Here is a 20,326-nt window from a genome sequence, read left to right on the forward strand (position 1 = left end):
TAGCACCTGACATTTTTTTCTCTTTGTAGTTGTATCCCTAACTTTTAATCCTCAGACAAACCTGTGAAGCAGGTGGTCTAATTCTCCTTCAACTAATGCGACAACTGAGGTCCGCAGGGTCTGAGCCCCCCACCTATTGCCCATGCAACTCAACAGGGGTTGATGTTGACCCTTTGGCCTGAGACCTGTTTATAATATTACTGTGTGCTGGCCAGCACTTCCCAGAGCCTCAGAATTCCATCCGCTCCTCAAAAGGGGCACTTTCTACACTCTGCCCATCTTCTTTTCCCCTACAGTCTACACCTTGACCATGTAACCCATTCTCCCCTCTAAGCCAGCTCCTAAATGGGCCGCAGTAGGAGTGAGGTACATCAGAAAGTAAGCTTACTTCAGCTTGAAAGAAAATAAATGCACCAGATAAAACACAGTTGTTTTTGGAGGTCATCACAGAATTTTATATATGTAATGAACAATATTATAACTTGTAGTACAACAAAGATTGAAGTGACAATCGCAGACCAGGTATCTTGCAAATGTTACATGGTTGAAAATCTTTATATTTTACAACCATGGATAGAGAAAGAGATGCAATTTATTGGACACATCTCACATTTTTTCCTATGAATCATTAAATATTTAAGCACCATAAAATTCAAGCATTTCACATGGATGTGGCAGCCAGCCTCCGTGGTTTAAAATGCATTATGCAGAGTCTCTGGCAGATAATAACAGTGACAATTGCAGAGTACTGATTTTTAATGTCAATTGTTTTGTTCCCTGCAGAACTTCCTGATAATGTCCCTGTAGGAAATTGTGATTTTGTGTGTGTGTGGAGAGGGGGGTGGTTACAGTAACTTTGAGAATTGAAATAAAATAACATTCCTAAAAACATAAAAATTGATCAGGTATAAATAATTCTAATCAGTTATTTATATGCCCTGTAAGAATCCTAATATAATTCTACTATGGAAAAAAAAACAAGAAATGTTTTCTCATATTAGATTGTTTTAAATAGAAGATGTGACCAGAGTATATGCACAATGACTGCTATGTGCTAGACATATAATCTGAGTTTTCGATGTAAGAGTAGGTACTGTGTCCCATTTTATAAATGAGGAAAATGGGGTTTAGAGAGGAGGTGTAACTCACCCCGGGTGATACAGCAGGGCAGTGACAGAGCCGGCTTCAAACCAGCTCCAGAATCCACATTTTCCCACTGTTCCTGAAGTCATACCAAATAAAAGTAAAACTTGTCAAGATTTGTTGGATGAGCTGATAGAAACAAATCTAATGTGATTTCCTGGATCGCATAGATCTTGTTTCCTTTATTGTAATCTACAAGAGGCTCAGAATAAAATCTGGTAAAATCCAATTTGGGACCTTCTGTTGACTATTTTTCTAAGCACTGAAAACTTGCATACAAACTTTGTCGATGGGATCTTGACTGGGAAGCTCTCACATGATGAGGGAGGACAGGTTATGGCCTGAGTTAAGTTTTGTCCCGTTTCAGTGAAGAGCCTTCTCTCAACCAAACCTCAGGGATCTTATCATTTCTGAAATTTCAGTGGAAAAGCAAGATGAATTTCAGGAGGGGGTAATGAGTGCAGCTTATTAATTGGCTTTCTGACAGTAACTGCAAAGAGGAGACAGTGGGTGTGTAGATCTGTGGGCGCATTCATGTACTTTGAAACAAGAAATGACTTACACTTGTTACCATTTTGTCCACGAGAAACCTACATGCACAGATCTAACTCGTAATGATACTTATTGAGCTGTCACTGAAAGCAGAATTATCAATAATGGGCTCAGCTCTGTGTAGGCACTGGGCATACAGTTGAGTGAAGCTTGACCCTGCCCTGTGGCTTGCATTGGAGCAAGTGCATGGAGGAAGTATGAGGACACCTTACAGGAGCGAGGCAGGAGCACGAGAGAGTGGCCAGGCCCATCTGTTGTCCTGGGAGTAGAGGAAGGGAGTCCGAGGCTCCCGGGGGAAATTCACACCCATCTTCTGCTCCAGCTCCTTCAGTCTGTAAAGAAGCAGTTCTGTCCCCAGTAAAGGTCCTGGAACTGGGACGTCACTGGGAGAAAGAGCAGGATCCGGGTCACAGAGCTGGGAACATGTGTCTGGGATGCGTGCACAGGTGAGCTGCATGCAGCCTGTCACCCCATGGGAAGTCACTTGGACTTCACAGCCACAGGAGTCATCAAGCAATTTTTAAGGCAAAGGAAAAAAAAATCAGGTTTCCTTCTTGGAGAAATGAATGGGATTTGACAAGTAGAGGCATCAGCTGGGAGCTGTTTACCATCAAGAATATGGGGGAAAGACAAAGGCTGCAAGGAAACGCTGCGAGGCCGGAGGGGAAGGCAGCCATCCACCGGAAGTGGCCTCTTAAGTTTCGGTCTGGGAAATACGGGAGGACAAGGAATGAGCGACCCACCACTGGCAGCATGGAGGCCTGGGTACCAGGACACCTGCATGGACATGGATGGGCTCCACTGACTGAGCATGAGAACCCAGGAGGAAACATTCTGTCCTCCCCGGGGGACCCAGAGCAGTCCCAACTGGACAGTCTAGATGCTTTCCAACCAGCAAGGTGGGGGAGAGGCTTCCTGGGAAGGAATGTTGACAAGGATCCTCACCAGTCATTGGTTAGCCCGCATAAAGCTTTGTTCATCTTTCACAGAAAAAGGACATTTCAAAGTACTGATATTTAAGGTGGTGAAGAAAGCAGAGTCTTCTAATCTGAGGAGTTATCTGTTCCACTGTTTTGCCCTTTAGGGCAACAATTATGCAACATTTAGAGAGGGGTTCTTGCAATACCAGTATTTTGAACAGCCTCAAACACAATCCCATGCTCACCATGGAGTAAATTGCTCACTTAATTCAGCCTGTGTTTTAAGATGTATTTGGCAAGCTTACTAAGATAATATTCTAATGTGGGTAAAATACTTCACCACGCAAAGCACGTCTCCAATGTCCTATTTCTCACCCTTATCTCTTCCCAGAAAATGTTCTCAGACCAAATTCATGAATGAACAAGATGAAATTTTAGAAGGCTTGACGTTTGGTAAAATGTAATAAAACTTGGGAAATGGAAAAGTGTAATTATAAACAAGGTTGAAATCAGCTTAAATTTCAGGTGCTCAAAAATACTTAACATGCCGTAGCACAATTGAAAACAATCAATAAATGGGTCAAATGAACTATGAAATACTCTGCTTTCATCTTAAAATGTACATTTTTTTTCCTTTTTACTGGAAAGTATTAAAATAAATTGCCATCCTGGGAGTAGCCCATAGCAAGACTCATTTGAAATATGTTCTACATATAAGAGCTCATTGCTAATCAATGTTTGGCAAGGAAAACATCTCTTATAAACAAAATTTTAATTGAGTTTTTCTCCTCTCAATTATTTTTAAGTGCATTGAAACTAAGCACGAAAATGAGTATCACTTGCTCATGAGCAATCTCTTTATTTTTCTTCTAAAATGACATGTTTTTAAATGAGGAAGGCAGGTTTCCTCTAATTTATTTCCAACAAGCTTTCTGATTTTTTGGATTAGATTGCTGAATCCCTACTAGAATAGGAAATATATCCTTTCCTATTCAGAAAACTACTCATACTAAATTGATATATCTTCTGAACTTTTATAGAAAATATTAATTCCAAATGTCAAACAGCTGGCTTGGTAGAATACTGACAAAAAAATAGAAGAATGTTTTTTAAATTGGAAAAACAGGATGCTTCTGTAAAAACCAGTAACAGGCACATAAAATTCAAACTGCAGGTTTTTTAGGGTTTTTTTTGTTTTGTTTTGTTTTTTTCTAAAATAGCACCATATCTTCCTGGCGGGGTCACCATGACTTAAATGAATCTTCTTACCTAAGTTTAATTAAGCCGACCCTTAATTTTCTCCCAAGTGCATAATGATAGTTCTGTCACTTCCCGGTATGAAATGCCATTATGTTCTGGAGGAAAAGCATCCATGGAGGGCTGCAAGGCAGCTCTGCAGGGCTCCTGGGGAGGGGAGCAGGATGCTTTGTGTGAGCTGGTGTGTCTGAGCGAAGCCCCATGTGGCTTCAGTCCCATTAGCACGCACACACCAAAGACTCACTGGACCCCGACTGGGCAAATGCCGTCTGTTTGGAAGTTCACTGCAATGGGGAGTCCATTTTTGTGAATCACTGCCTTAATATTCATTAATAGCTCTTAGGCTCTTAATCCCTTATTGAATATATTTTTTTCCATAAATGCTACTTTTCAAAAGGGTTGCCAAAGTAGGCATTTCCATTCTCTGAAAAATGCAGAAGAGAACACGTTTTATGTTCCTCCGTGATGTGTTTATGCTAATGCAGCATCTCTGGAATGCAGAGACTGTGGTCCTTCCTAGCATAATGATTCATTCTGCTTTGAAATGAACTGTTAACGCTCTCTGTGTGGATTTTTTTTCCTTTTCTTTCTTTCTTTTTCTTTTTTTTTTTTTTAACATCTCCTTGGGTCACGGTTTTACAATTATTTAAAGTGCATGGGAAAACAGATTACAGAGGAAATCATTTTGAGAGGTTGGAAATATCCACTTTCTAGTTTCATTTGTTGGCCTATTTATTTTTTTCCTATAAAATCTGTCCAGAAGCCCACTCTATTATAGAGTAATTGACTTCAATTGTTTGAGATGCTATAACCAATGAGCGAAGTTTTCAGTAATGTAATTTGTAATCTGGCCTTTATCATCTCTTTGCCTTCCTGTGAATTAGCATCGTTTTAAATAAAGCCAGCTCTTCCATCATCCTGAAAAACATAAGAATATCTGGGTTTCATCTAAATTGGTAGGTGCAAATAAATCCGTAAGAGGAACATTTGCTTAATCTTGTCCTGAACAGAGGAAGGGATGAGAGGACGGTGGGGATAACCTCATGGAAAGGGAAGGGACCGCTGAAACTGGAGTCTGAAATGAGCACCATGAATGTCTCAGCACAGCCTGGGCACCCCCAGGCCCCCCAGGAAGTTTCCCCAGGTGACATGCTGGCGAGCTGCGGCTTCTCTAGCTGTACTTCATGCACACCTGGCACCTGCTGATCCTCTGGCGCTGGGCCTGGCTCTCCTTTAAGGTGTCCGGTGTCGGTGCGGACGAAAACTGCAAGTCGGCTCTCACGGTCGTCAGCCAGAAGCTATACTTGTTGGCAAAAAAGTGGCAAGTTCCCTGGCGGCCTTGGCATTCGAGGAACGGCGCGGCTCGGAAATCTTCCAGACAGCTGCCAGGGGACACGAGGGCCTGCCCTCCTCCCTGGTCCCCGGCCCCCGTGTGCTGCCAGGACAACAAGCCAGAGTTAGGGCTCAGACCCGGGTGGACGACCCCAGACCCAGCCCACGCCACGCGAACGGCTCCCAGGAGGGGCGAACTAGGTAGGCTCCGCAGGGGAAGGGAGTCAGGGCCTGCGACTGTGCACACAACATGAAACCACTTTCTCTGAGGGTTGAAGCAAAGCCAACGTTTACATCCTCACAAAATCATAAAACAAACAAACAAAAACCGAACAAACAAACAAAAAACCCACATCGTCAGTAAGGAAGATGGCCCTACGTCTGGCCAGGCTGGGGTTTGGGGATGTGTTCACGACCCCTGTCCTAGCGCTGTCTGTCCGTCCCGTGTAGCTCAGGGCATCCCGGAGCGGAAGCGGCGGGCGTGCAGGGGCTCACCATCAGGAACGAGTACCCGATCCACAGGCTCCTCCAGGTCCGCGGGCACGGGGGGATGGACTGGTCCTGGCTGTGCAGCGCCACCACGGGCGCCGGGGCCTCGCACACCGCACAGCGGCTGATGTATGGGCGGATCTCCTCCTCCGACAGCGGGGTCATGGGCAGCGGCGCGGCGCTCGCCAGCCAGTAGGACCGGTCGTTCCTCTGGCCGTAGTGGCACACTTGGTGGATGTTGCAATAGGTGAAGGGCAGTGTGCTGAACACGGGAAGGCAAGACCCTGCCAGCCCTTGGGAAGGAAGGCGAGGCCATGTGGTGGGCGAGGCCCCGGGCCTGCTGTACGCGGGGACGGTCCGCGCAGGTGCCATTCTCGGACGCGCGCTCCGCGGCTCACACAGATGCACCTGCCAAAGCCCATTTCTGTGGCGGGGACAGCAGGCTGCGGCCCTGACCAATTCTGCCACCTCCCTGGTCCCGGGGCCAGCCCCCATCCACTCATTCTCTCCTCATTCCCGCCCGAACAGAGCAATGGGCCCACTGCTGGAGGGGTGCCGCTAGTCCCGCTGGGTTTCCACAAAGCTCACGCCCTGGTTTGTTGGGGAGAAGGCTGAGCATTTAGACAGTGAACACACAGCATGGCCAGCCCTAGGAGTGAGAAGGAAGGAGCACCTGGACTCCAGAGGGGATGACGGATAGAATGATCCTATACTGGGACCTCTGTGTCTCTCCGTCTGGGCTTCTAGGGAGAAGTCAGACCAGAGGCTGCAGGTTTTGCCTGTCTTGTAAGGAGCTCAGATTTTATCCCGCAGCTCTGCAGAGCTTTGTGGGGAGGCTCTGGCTAGACCAGGGTGGGAGGAGCCGGATGGAACAGAGGCCAGGCACAGAGGAGACTGGTGGCAGAAGGGTGGTGAGGAGAGAATGGAGCCAAGATACTGAACATGAACTTCCTCCCCCAGCCCAATGCACCCCAGGCCTTCGAATGGGAAGGGCCATGGCTAAGCCCAACGGAGAATGACCATAAGTAGCTGCCACCCTAGGCCTGCACTCCTGGACCACCCTGATGACAGCAGGGATCCTAGCCCAGGGAGGGCAGTGACAAGATTCGCCCCCATCAGTGCCCCCTGCTATTGTGCCTGCACCCACCACCCAGTCACCATGATCTGGGAAAGACCGTGTTCACCAGCACCTGGGAACTTAAACTCCTCACTGGAAATCAGTCCCTGCAGCTTACAGATCTACTACTGAAAATAGACAAGTGGGACGCCTGAGTGGCTCAGGTGGTTAAGCGTCTGACTCTTGCTTTCAGCTCGGGTCATGATCTTGGGGTCCTGGGATGGACCCCATGTCAGGCTCCTGGCTCGGCAGGGAGCCTGCTTGAGTTTCTCTCCCTTGGCCCCTCACCTTACTCCTTTGTGCTTCTGCACACACGAGCACAAATAAATAAATAAATAAATATTTAAAAAAAAAAAAAAAAAGAAAGAAAATAAGCAGCACTAAGCAATGACTCCCCAAATCATGTTGTGTGATTTAGAAAACAAGCTGGAGCAGGGCGGGGAGCGGCTGCTGGCCCCTGCCGTCTGGTCTAACCCCCGGCTGCCGGGGACACACCCTTTGACATGTAAACACAGGGACTGACCGTGTCCTGATTAAATAATGTACATTTGGAGGTAACAACTACGCTTTATATATCTATAAGAGTTAAATTTAACCTGCTGAGGAAGGATCATTTTTTAGAAATGAGTAAGTCACCAGATGATAACTACTGTAGCCAGAATGCACGGCTCGGACGCCCCACGGAGTCACTCGTGGGAATTCCCTGGGAATTAGTGTGGTTGTTTCAAATGAAAAAACTCCGCAGGAGAGGAGGGATTGCTGCAGACATTGATGCGTCTGTAAGATTAACCCAAAAGCTGTACTCCGCTTTTTTGGGAGTGACCCTGCGCTCCACACATACCAAGGTCTTGACCGTGCGCCTTCTCCTGTCCTTCCAGGTATAAGAGGCTGTAGCCCGTCCAGAGCTGGGGCATGCCCGCAGGGCAGGCAGGTTCTCTGTCCGTCTGACTGTGGAGAACCAGGAGGAAGCCGCTGAGGTATCCAGGACCAAACCCTTTGGGCCCAGGGTCCCCAATGGGCCCAGGAGGGCCTGGAGGAATAAAGAAAAAAATGGAGGCAGGTTAGGGGGTTTGTTTTAACAAACACGTGCACCACTTGGACCTTATTTTTGGACACAGGGAGGGGGAAGGAAGGCCTAGTTCTGGCATTCTTGCTGGCAGGTGGAAATGAAGAGCTCTCCACAGTGCAAGCGGGGTCTGTCTCGTGTGCATCTTCAAGGGGCTGACCCATTGAAGGAGGCCGATGGCTGCCTCTAACTGCCAAGAGCAAAGGTGAAACAAAAAGTTGTTTTTGTTTTTTTTTTTTTAAACTCGTTTCTGGAAGACTAGTAGAGTCTCCCCATCTATGCTGTAAACCAGAAGTTACAATGCAGGAGCTTGTGCACTGGACTGGGGTCGCTCTCGTGTCTCGTTTGACCTGTCCGGACTGCACTGGAGGGGGTCTTGGGCTTGGAAAGCGGAGCGTAGGCAGCACGGAGCTCTCCCCTCTACACGCCGCAGTTGGCTGAAGCTGACTTTCAGGTTGCATTTTGTTACAGACGTCCTCAGCCCCATTCACTCCTTCTTCTTACCCACCTGGGAGAGCCTCTGCATCCCCTCTGGCCACCATATTACCTGGCACATTATATTTCAAGTGACTATTCTGTCATATCTTATCTCTGTCCGCACCCAATGGCTACTCCCTGACTTTTTTCTTAAGCAGGAGCCTTGTATTCTATATAAATGCACCAGTAAGATGAAGCAAACTCAGAAAACAGAGGCCAAGTGACTTGGCGAGTCGTGGAGGGTGAGAACACCTTGCCACCCCATCTTCCTCACGGCCTCTCGGTGGTAATCACACACAATGCCAGGCTGGCCTTGGGAAAAGCAACAGCTAAAATAGCTCCGAGCAGTGGTTTGGGGAAATACTAAATGGGGAGAGGACTTTGACTCATCTTTGCGATGGTCGAGGGTTGGTCAGAGCGTGGGGGAAGTCATCCTGTTCCACACCTGCTGCTTCTGCCTCCCTAATACTTGGTGAATCCATATCTAATGCAAATGCTTTTAATAGGAGCAGTTTGGAAAGCTTCCCAAGAGACCAGGGATCTCGTACGCAGTCTCAGATCTAGGGTGTCCACGGAAAGAAGAGAAGCTGAAAAATTTTACCTGGTGCTCCAGGGCAGCCGGCTTCTCCCGCGTCCCCTTTGCTTCCAGGAGGCCCAGGAGGCCCTGGGAGGCCATCCTTGCCCCGCGTGCCATCCAGCCCAGACTCTCCTTTGCACCCTGCATGAGAGTTCACGATGCCAGTGGTGAGAACAGTAGGACCCCTACTAGCACTTCTGGCCCGGGGCTCCCCCTTTGGACTACACTGCATTCGCTCATGTCGTCTTCCCAGATACATGGAGCTGGGATTGTACTACCTCCACTTGGTTCTGGGGTCATTAGGCTCTGAGAGGTCAAGTCATTTGCTTGAGTGATAAGCCAGTCGTGGGCAGAGCCGGGATTTGGGGCTAGACTGGGGAGATGCTGGAGGAGAGGTCTTCCCGTTTCTTTATATTCTCAGGTTTTTTTTTTTTTTTATATCGAACATATACGATTTCTATAAATAGATATTATCCTTAATAATGATTTTCTCAGAAAATTGAGCAGAGGAATAAGTAAAATTTAACAGGATTCGACGGGGAGTCAAGTTCCATTTGGAGGAAGATAAGAGCAGCAATTTTTTAAAATGATGATTGAGAGTTTACAAGGTGGGAGGTCCGACCCTTTATGTGGATTAGCCTATTCTATCTTCTCAACAGCCCCATGACCAGGCGCTCTCTTGTGCCAGCCTGCGGGGGGGGCGGGGGGAGACAGGCTCAGGAAGGGGGCAGAGCCGAGAGCTAGTGGAGAAACCTCGCCCAAGAGGCTTCCATCGGCCGCCAGCCTGCTTCCTGACACGCTGCGGAGCTCAGGTGCGCCCCCAGGAGGACGTAAACTGGGGGCCTGGCAGCAGTCCCACGGATACCTGAGGGGTTCTTTAAGGGTTTGGTTACTTTTGTCCAGGCATTAATTCATCAGCCACAATCTCCTCTCTTGGGTAGCAGACAAGGTCCTTGCCTGTAGAGGAGTGTATTCCCATTAGCCTGAATCACTGAATTCCCTGAATTACTAACCTTCCCAGGGATTCTGGTTTCTACCTGTTAATCTCTCTCTCTCTCTCTCTGTTCTTTCTCTCTCTCTGCCATGAATTCGACTAAAACCAACCATGAAGTCAGACAGGGCTCACGTTTCACTCTTGGGACTTGTTCTTCAAGGGCGTGGGAAGCCACCTGAGGGTTGAGAGCAGGGGACTGCCATGCTCGGGTGACCATCTGGATGTCCCACTCAGTTTGCTGCCTCACACGGGACCCCATCTTACAGCCATTTGAAATGCATGCCCCTCCAAACCTCACCACTTTGGAAATCCTGCTCTACCACTGCCTGCCTGAGAGTGTCCCATACCAACGTTCTTCTTCTGTCCCCACAACCAGCCAGTCTGTTCCCTTACATCCGTGCTGGTAGAGCTGGTGTGGGTGTACCCAGTCATTTCACTTTTGCTTCCTTGGGTTTAAACAAATTCTCCTGGATTGTCATGCAGTTCCTGGACTGCTTTCTGTCCGTCATTATCGTAAGTGATAATTCAGTAAGTGAGAAAGGAAACCTCCCTCTCCCTCTTTGGGTGAGAAACGTCCTCTACCTTCCAGTAACTGGGCAGAAACCTCTCTCCAGGTGGGGCTGCTGTGTGCTGGCTGGCGTACCCCTTGCCACCAGCTTCAAGGACATCAGTTCCTTTGGAAGGAACACAGGGCCCTGATGGTGAGCTCAGAGCATTGTCTTGTCTCTCCCACCCACGAGATGATTGCAACATGAGGCCACTGCACTATTCTGCAAAGGGCTGCCCGGGTGCTGACAAGCCAGCAAACGGACTGATCATTGAAAAGGCAGCAGGCATCTTCCTGAAATATCAACGTGCGGCAAGATCACTGTCTATCTGGGGAAATGGTTCCCCCGCCAGATGTTGTGATACAGGCTTTGTTCCCTTTGGAGAAATTGTTAGGCAATTTCCAGAGATAGGAAGGAAGGCTTTTGTTATCCGAGTTGTGTGCCTACGGCTTTCCCTATGTGGACTTGTTCTCCACTTGGAACTTGTTTTAAGGACTAGAGCTACATCTAAAAGCCCTCCAGTGTTTGATGGATTACCTCCTTGGAGAGCGTCACATGTTGACTTGAAGATTAAACACTGTAACAGGATGTGGGTATATCCATTAGGCAGTAACAGTTCAAACCAATATGGAAACCACCTTTGTGTGCATCCCAGGAAGCCCCAGCCTTTGAGGGCCCCCCGGGGAAGGAAAAGTTGTGGGTCAAAGAGACGTGTGAGCAGAAAGACAGGAGGCCTTCCATGGTGGCGGACTCTTACCAGACACAAGATATATTTAGCGTGGCTGCTACCTGCTCACACTGGGCAGGAAAAAGCCAGAACTTCATTACTTTTTTATGTATAGATCTCGGCTACAGCACCAGGTGGCAAAACCAGCTTGGCAATGAAAGAGGTTCGGAAAGGAAGACAAGAAGCCAACAATGTCGTTTGAGGTGGGGATGGTCCTCTCTAGTGGCAGCTGATCCTTCACAGCTGACCTCGGGGATGGCACAGATGGCCCCCAACACCGAGCCGGAAGAATCACCTTCAGGAGAGGACAGATGACAAGCCCCATGCCCTGCCAATGACCCCAGTCAGTCAGGGTTCAGCCACTTTAGACCCTCAGGATAGACTTGTCACTTTTTAGCCACTGGACAGTGTGGTCGATGTATCCAGGGTTGGCCAACAAAAACAGGCAGGGCAGGGGGTGCCCAGGAATACACTGCAGGCCAAGAAGTGGAGGCCACATCAGAGAAGGGGGAGTCAGAAGGGAACACTGGCGTGGGAGTGGGTACTTGGGAGAAAGATAGAAAGGAGCTCGAGCGAAGGTGAGCCGTGGAGCAGCACAACATGGGAAGGACGGGTGGCACCTTCTGGGAAGGGCTGTGCACCTGGGTTTGTTTTTGTTTTGGTTTTTTTTTTCCACATAAGTCATATTTTGTGGCACAATGGTGGCCTCAGGTATTCCCAGTGCCAGCAGGCAGGGTCAGTGACATCAATAAGGAGAGGACACAGGGAGCCAGAGAACACCCTTCTGAGGCCACTTGCAACTCGATGAGCCCATCCGACCCCAGCTCAGGCAGAATGAGAGATGACAGGAGATCAATCACAGCTGGCCCGTGTAGCCTGTCAACCCCCTTTCAGAAGCTCACAATCTATGGAGAAAGAATCTTGTATGTCCCCAAGATAACTATTTGGCCATTTGGCTTTTCTACTCAGTTACTTTCTTTCGTTCTTTTCCAAAGTCTCCATCATGGGTGAGCCCAACCGCCCAGTGAGCTCAACTGGTATTGGGGGCAGCTGTGGGTCTCAACCCTGGTTGTCCGCTAGGGTCACCTGGGAAGCGCTTCCAACACACTGATCCTCGGGCTCTGCCTTCTGCATCCCATTGGTCTGGGAGGAGGCATCGCTATTGTTTCCAGCCCCTCCAGATGACTTGAGCCCACAGTGAGGACTGAGTCCCTCAGGATGGTGTTGCTCTTAGCTGACTGTTTTAAGGACCCCACTCACATATGGTTAGGGTTTCTCAAAGTTGAATATACAAACACATATTCTGGGATCTTGCTAAAATGCAGATTCTAACTTGGACGGTCTGTGCCTGAGTTGCGCTGGTCCACACTTTGCGTAGCAAGGATGCAGCTGACCTGCCCCAACTATGCCCCTGCTGTCTCCCTTTTGGAGAATTATGGTCCCACAAAGCCCCAACTTTCCTTAAAGGCTCTGTTGAAAGGCCAGTTCTTGCCTGGGTCTCAGCTGTCTTACAACCCTCCATACTGAAGTTCACCTCTCCCTGTCCTATTGTCCTCGGGCCTATGCCAGAAACTCCTTGAAAACACAAATTATGATTTCTTGTTATTTAGAATTACTTCTGTTCTACTAGTTCTTTCTGCCGTGAGGTTAGAGGCACTGGGGTGGTGGGGGGCAGGGCACATCTTAGTCATGTCTGTATTTCCCACAACGCCTAGTACCATACTTTCTAAAGAGTGCATAGGATCTGGAAGTATTTATTGAAATGCATTTGCAGAACCCCATTACCAGCCATATCTTCTACTTGAAAGTGGATTTTTCTGAAGAGGTGTGTGTATGTGTGGGAGCAGTTGTCCCAGCCCTCAGTTGCAATTATATACACAACAAGGGGGTTGGTTTTAAAAGTAGGCTGTGTGACGAGTGATTGTGATGGACAGAGAGCTCGATCCATGCCATGAGTGACAAAGAACTACACTCACTTCCCAGTGTTCCCCACGCCAGAAAATGGACGTTGCTCCAACCGACACCCAATTAACTTAGTGCATAAACACAGATGCAGTGCAACAAACACAAACAAAACAAACAAACCCCCTACCAGTCTCAGGGGGGCTCCAGGTTCTGAATACTACCCAACAACTACTCAGACACCAGCAGAGGGGACATCTTTTGGGCCCATAGCTGTTTGGGTTTGGGGAAACACACCTACACACACACATGCACACAGGTGATGCAAAACTCAAGTTCTATTTCCAATTCCTTTGGCCCCAAACCAGAAAAAGCCAGAGCCACACCTGGGCAGTGGGAAACCAGGAAAGAGAACGGCCTCGTGGATCCTGGGGTAATTTGTACACAGGTTATCTAGAACCACGGGCACTGTCAATTGGTCTGAAGACATCAGTGACCTTGAGCTGATCAGCCCGGACTCCCTTAATATCTTTGTCAATGACCAGTGTGGTGGGGATCTGTGAAGAGCAAATAAAGCATTTGGAAGATAGTTTTTAAAGGAATGGTTTGGTTGAAGTGCTTAACTAAGGCTCCTGCGACCCTAACATGAGCAATGCTCAAATCAATTAAATGAGCACTCAAGGTCATGGCCATAATTTAGATCGACCCTTCCCCTTTTCTCTGATCCTTCTCCAAGTGAGACATCTCCTTCCCCCTTCTCCTAGGGTGTTTCTGCTCCACTGAGCCCCAATGCGAGTATTTGTAATTCAAAATCAAGTCAACAGCTATTAATGACTATTAATAGAGCATCTACTATGTTGTATAATAGGCTTCAAAGCCTCGAGCCCAAAAGCTGCCCAAGTGGGAGAGATTCAAGTACGAGTTCAACAGAAAAAGAGCAGGCTTGTGCTGATCCAGCGAGGACGTGATCGAATCTCGGGAGAAATGTAGAAAACTGTCAAAGAGGAGGAGATTACATTGCTTCCTACTCACGAGGAGTTTAGACTCCGTGCTAGGAACTGCACAGCAAGATGCCTAGATGTTCATTCCAGCAGCATTTGATGTACATAATGAACAAAAGACCCCAGCCTCGTACCTGGTCCCGGGGGCCCTCTCACTCCAGGGACCCCCATGGTTCCTTCTGGTCCTCTCGGGCCTGGTACCCCGGGAAGCCCGGGGATTCGAGGGCAGGACTCCACATCGGCAGGCGGCCCTGGTTCTCCTGAAATTGAAATTACTGCTTGTGTGAGGGACTCCCACCTTACACACAAGCTCCTTCTGCCCCCTCCAGCTAGACGGACTGCCGACACAACACCAAAGAATCAGAGCTCAACCACCCAACATCAGCTCGGTGAAGCAGATGTTGCTTCAAACACCCAACTCTGTCCACCATGGAGCAGAGAAACTTCCAGAAAGCACTGTGTTAAATACATGACTGACTGACTGAGTGGGATCTCAGAGGAAGCAAAACAAGTACAGAAGAGTGAAGGTTTGTTGGGGCGGGAACAGTTTGGTGACCTTCACTAGATTTCCTGTCTTTGGGCTACTTTTTACTGGGTGTCGGTCACAGGAAGCAGTGGGAGGGCTCCCAGGGTGACTCCAGTGTCAGCTGGGGCTTCACTGTTTAGCGCTAAGAAGCTGTAGCTCTGACTTTAGTCCATCAGAATCATCTGGCCGGTGGGTCAGAGCCCACAGTTTCTGAGCATGTAGGTCTGGGGCAGACCCTGACATCTGTGTGTCTAACATGTTCCCCGTTGAGGCTGACAGTGCTGATCTGTGGATCTCATTGGAGAATCACTGCTCTAAAGCTTTGCGTGTTCTTCCTTCTTGGTTATGTTCACATCTTTAAAGTATTTTTCCTAAAGCTTCATTCAGTCACTCTGCAAATACTCCACAGGGAAACGAAATCATAATAATGCTAACCAATAAGGATAACAGCTAACCCTTCTTGAATGTCTTCTCACGTCCTGGGCCCCCTGCTGAGTGCCTCACGATTAAAGGCTCCCAACAAGCCTGTGCGTGTATGTGCTGCTATTATTAGAATATTACATGTAAGAAAACCCAGGCTCAGGTAAATAAGTGACTATCTAAGGTCACACAGCTAACCCATGGCAGAGTCTAGATTAAAATGCAAGATGGCCTTCCTCCAAAGCTGTGCCCTTAGCCAGGACACCACACTGCCTACAGGACTCTTCACATCTGTGTGATGAATTCCATGAAATACAACATATTTTAAAAACATGCTGCTTACCAGTTGTGGTGTTCTTAGAATTCATGCAAATGTGTAAAGTAAGTTTAAGAATAGAGTGATTAGGCAGCAAGAAAACTGTAGAAACTGGTCAGAGCGACAGTGTAAGTTACACAGCATGTCTGTGCAAAACAGACTCAAACCCAGGGCACCTGTGTGGCTTAGTTGGTTGAGTGTCTGGCTCTTGATTTCAGCTCAGGTTATGATCTCAGGGTCCTGGGATCAAGTTCTGCATCAGGCTCTCTCCCCCTTTCCTTCTGCCCCTCCCCCAGCTCATGCTCCCTCTCTCTTTTCTCTCAAATAAATAAGTAAATCTTAAAAAACAAAACAACAACAACAACAACAAAAAAAAACAAAAAAACAGACTTGATTATTGTCAGCTGTTTGGGATTTAATCTCTTATAAAATATTGTGGGAAACCACAACCAACAGAGTTGAGTATATTTTTACAGTACGTAGTTTAATATAAAATGTGGCTTTTCTACTCTGGGTGACTTGGGGGAGATGCATATGAATATTTCATATTTTTCCTGAAGCGCCTTGTGAATTCTGGTGGGGCAAAGGAAGCAGGTAAGGGAACAAGGGGTGGGAGTGGGCATCTGGCTGGTGTTTCATATTTAGGGTTCTAATGTTATCTTCAAGTGAGTTTATACATACAGACACAGACCCTAAGAGGATAGAAGTAGAAACGTTAAATATAAAACTATAATTTTTATTTTTATTTTCTAAAGATTTTACTTATTTGTTGGGGAGGCATAAGCAGGGGGAGCGGCAGGCAGAGGGAGAAGCAGGCTCCCCACCGAGCAGGGAGCCCTATGTGGGGCTTGATCCCAGATCCCTGGGATCATGACCTGAGCCAAAGGCAGACGCTTAGCCGACTGAGCCACCCAGGTGTCCCAGAACTGTAATTTTTAAATATAAACATTTAAAATAGTAGGACTCTTTTTAAACTCTGATTTTACTGTCAACAGCGTTGGCGGGTAGGGACATTCAGTGATACGCATCCTTCCAGTCCACACACATGAGATGTCTTTCCATTTGTGTGTGTCTTCTTTGACTTCCTTCAGCAAAGTCTTGTAGTTTACCTTATGCAGGTCCTTCACTTCCCTGGTTACATTACAAAGATCTTATTGGTTTTGTTGCTCCTATGAATGCGATATCTATATTTCTTTTTTAGATATTTCATTATTAGTGTAAAGGAATGAAACACTTCTATATATTGACTTTGTATCCTACAACTTTACTCTGATTATGGATTCGTTTCAACAGCTTTTTGATGGGTTCGTTGGGATTTTCTATATATAAAGTTGAATCATCTGCAAGTGGTGGCTATTTTACTTCCACCTTTCTGACTTGGATGCCATTTCTTTTTTTGTCTTGCCTGAAGGCTCTAGCTAGTGCTTTTTGTAGGGAAAGAGTGGTGAGAATAGGCATTCATGTCTTGCTCCTGATCTTGGAGGAAAACCTTTAAATCTTTCACTATTGAAATTGATATATGCTGGGGCGCCTGGGTGGCTCAGTGGGTTAAACCTCTGCCTTCAGCTCAGGTCATGATCTCAGGGTCCTGGGATCGAGCCCCGCATCGGGCTCTCTGCTCAGCAGGGAGCCTGCTTCCTCTTCTCTCTCTCTCTCTCTCCCTGCCTCTCTGCATACTTGTGATCTCTGTCAAATAAATAAATAAAACCTTAAAAAAAAAAAAGAAAGAAACTGATATATGCTGTGGCTCCTCATAGATAGTCTTTATTACGTTGAGCTATATTCCACACTCTGTCTGTTTAGGGTTTTAAACATGAAAGGATGTTGTGTGTTTTCATTTGCATTTTCAGTGTCTGTTGAGATAATCATGGTATATTATCTTTGAGTCTATTGGTATATGACATTTACTGAGTTGTGTGTGTTGAATTAAACTTGCATTGTAGAGATAAAAAAAAAAAAAACAAACCAAACTCTGATTTTACTGTTCTTTACTTTTTAATAAATCGGGAGCTAAAAGGGGCCAAAGTGTCTCTTGTGTAAGCATCCTGCATTTGGGGCAAGTTTTCATTACGGTTAATAAGAGATGCCTGGAAAGGACAAATGCGTGCCCTCACTATGTTTCTTTTCTTCTTTTAAGAGACTCTTTTTAGTCTCTTTGAAAACCCCAGACACAAAATAATATGTTGCTTCTGCATTGCGGTGAACACTTAGTTGAAAAGAATAACAGCATTTTCATTGTATCGCACAAAGAAATTTGCTCCTTGGAAATGGACTTTGATGTTATGGGAAAACCCTGTCACAGCCCCTTACTGGGTGTGAAGGACCCATCTTTTTATGTTGCTGATACTTCTTATTTTAGGGATGTTCTATGTGTTTATATTGTAGAATTTATAAAAGAAACTTACATGGGTATGTACTATAACATTTGACAGAGAAAACACTCACTCTTTGTGCCTGAATTGAAATTCTGTAAGATGAGTGTCTACTCCGCCTTGACAACCTATAATGAGACTCGACTGTAGGATGCTTTAATATGGGGTTACCATATCTGTAATGAGGAAGCCAAAGCACTGATGCCTCATATAAAATTACAGCACCCCATCTATGAAAATGTAACAAGGTAACAAAGTAACAAACGCACAGGTAAGGTGAAAAAGGCCAGTACAGAAACAAGTAGAAGCCCAATTTAGAGTAAATTACTAATTTTATAGCAGGGCTTACCTCTGGAGCCTGGAGGGATCCAAAGTCAAAAAATGAAGGCACGCAACGATTTTCATGTGGTGGAAAGAGATTTTAAATATGTAAATTAGGACCAAAGTGACATCGGTTATTTGAGAAGATACATAATAACTTGAGGATGGCATTGGTGATGAGCAGAATGATGGCATCTTATTTACGTAACGAAGCCCACAGCAATGTTCCTGACAAGAACAGCTAGGATACAGTCACAGAGCTTTCCCATCTCGAAAACAGTGCAATGAAGCTCTCTTGCACAATATAACATGAGTTGATTTCTTACAGCAAATACGCCCTAATTTAACATATAGAGAAATTCTGTTCATTGGCAGGCTTCTGAAAATTTCATACTGTTTAGCCAAGTTTTATAGGTTCCGCGCAGAAAGGAAATAGGAGATGAGTGCAAGTACAAGCTGTTTGTCATGTTCTGCGATCCATCATGAAACACCGCAGTCCATTTATTCTTCGCACTACTGACATAATTTAGGAGATTGCAAAATATTCCAAGCTGACACCACATTACTGTAATATTGGTTTAGTATCCCCAAAGATATCAGATCTGCCAATCTCAAATACGCATGTCTGTTTGCCCTTCCAACTCTCCCTTGGCTTACTTTTGACCCTCTGCTGAAAACATGTTGTCGACTGAGCTTACACTGAATAGCCTTTTTGTCTTTGTGGGAACTAATGTATTTTACAGAAAAAGTTAAATGACACGTCTCGGAAAATCAGTGGGAAGTCAGGGAGAGAAATGAATACGGTCCTCGCATACAGTAATCAACTCAGCCTTTGCCTCTTGTGTGAGGGAACACAGATTTATTTAACTTAGAAATGTTTCTGTAAAATCAACTCCTAATTTGCAAACGTACTCATTCTAATGATAAATATTAGTTTACCAAACATAAGATTGTGTAGTGAGGCCTGAAATAAATACAGCTTAACTCATTAGAAATTGCAGGCAATTTCAGAATAATTGCTTGCTTCAAGTCGACCCTCACAGTAACTATTGAAACAAAAGGCTGGCTTAGGCTGCTGGGTGAGATCATCAGGCATTAGGAGCTTACCTGGAAGACCGGGGTGCCCTCGTCTGCCTGGAATGCCAGGTAAACCCTTCTCCCCGGGGGAGCCGGGAAGTCCTTGTGGCCCCTGCAGCCCCGGGAACCCCACTGGTCCTAAAAGGAGCATAAAGACGGGGACGCTGGAATGGAGGAGTATCGAGACAATGACAGTCAGGTGGCCTGAACTCAGAGAACCCAACACAAATCAGGGCAAAGTCAGCCTTGGAAACGGGGGGGGCCTCTCACTTTTTTCTGTAAAGCTGAGAAGAGCTGCCTTGTCTGAAGGAAACGCAAGAGTCGGTCAAAAGGAATAAGGAAAATCGTTTCATGATCAAGGCAAGACTAAAGTAGAATGAAAAGCTCTGTCGTCCTGAACTTTCTCTGGAGATGGAGGGCTGGAAGGGAGGGGAAAATGGGGCAGTGTTCAGCCACGTGGGACGATGTGCCTCCTGGCCCTGGACTCCTGCCTCTCTTCCTCACAATCTCCTCCGTCAGCCCTGCCAGCCACTCAGCGCCTCGTGTGTATGGTTCCTTCCCTTCTTCTGTGCCCAGCAAGCCGCACCTCCTCAGGGAAGCCCTCTCTGGGGCCCCAGCCCAACTGCACTTGCTCTTGATGTGGTGTCATAGAAGAGTGTCCCTTACTCGGAGCACCTGCCGCAGTTTATATTGATGGATCTTTAGTGTGAGTGTCTGTCTTCTCCCCTGAAACTACACTGACAAAGAGTGGGGACTGTGTAAACCTGCTCACTGTTATATTCTTGTAGGTTCTTAAAAAATGTTTGTGGAATAGATCGAATATTTCCCCGTTTAAGTCTGAAAGGTAAACTGAAGAAACTCCCTCCTCCTTTCCACAGTTAAACACTCTTTGGACCACATGCCCCCCTGAAATGGGAGTTAAGAAGCATGCTTAGTGGTTTCATCAATATTTCTAAGTCCTTATATATCCTTTTTTTCTTTTTTTTTTTTTTTGGTCACTATTACTTATGCTGCATACTGTTTTCCTGAACCTGAAGAATATTTTCAGGTAAAGTTTCATTCTCTAGGGCAGTAACTGGGAAGAAGAAGTATCTTATCTGGGAAAGGAACAAGGTTATATAGTTAGCCTCTTCCTTCCTTTTGATGACTAGCAGGCTTTCAGGTTTGTCCGATTCTGGGGTTCGATAACCGG

General features: G+C 46.5%; 1 protein-coding gene across 3 annotated transcripts in view; it reads right to left on the reverse strand.

Moving 5' to 3' along the window:
• Positions 1-3,444: 3,444 nt before the first annotated feature.
• COL4A4 (collagen type IV alpha 4 chain) overlaps positions 3,445-20,326 on the reverse strand; it is a 121,912-nt gene continuing 105,030 nt past the window's right edge. For 2 of the 3 annotated variants that reach the window (XM_032857371.1, XM_032857369.1), the window contains exons 42-48: positions 19,165-19,272; positions 18,086-18,094; positions 14,237-14,362; positions 8,955-9,071; positions 7,652-7,840; positions 5,700-5,986; positions 3,445-5,307 (exon numbers count right to left, since the gene is read on the reverse strand). In XM_032857371.1, coding sequence (XP_032713262.1) covers positions 5,044-5,307; positions 5,700-5,986; positions 7,652-7,840; positions 8,955-9,071; positions 14,237-14,362; positions 18,086-18,094; positions 19,165-19,272 — 1,100 coding nt within the window. In that variant the 3' untranslated portion in view covers positions 3,445-5,043. The remainder of the gene's footprint in view (positions 5,308-5,699; positions 5,987-7,651; positions 7,841-8,954; positions 9,072-14,236; positions 14,363-18,085; positions 18,095-19,164; positions 19,273-20,326) is intronic. The other variant, XM_032857372.1, reaches the window with a different exon arrangement.

The sequence above is a fragment of the Lontra canadensis genome, unplaced genomic scaffold (genome assembly GCF_010015895.1).
Source record: "Lontra canadensis isolate GAN:19392208 unplaced genomic scaffold, GSC_riverotter_1.0 scaffold13, whole genome shotgun sequence".
In the NCBI taxonomy this organism is placed as follows: Eukaryota; Metazoa; Chordata; class Mammalia; order Carnivora; family Mustelidae; genus Lontra; species Lontra canadensis.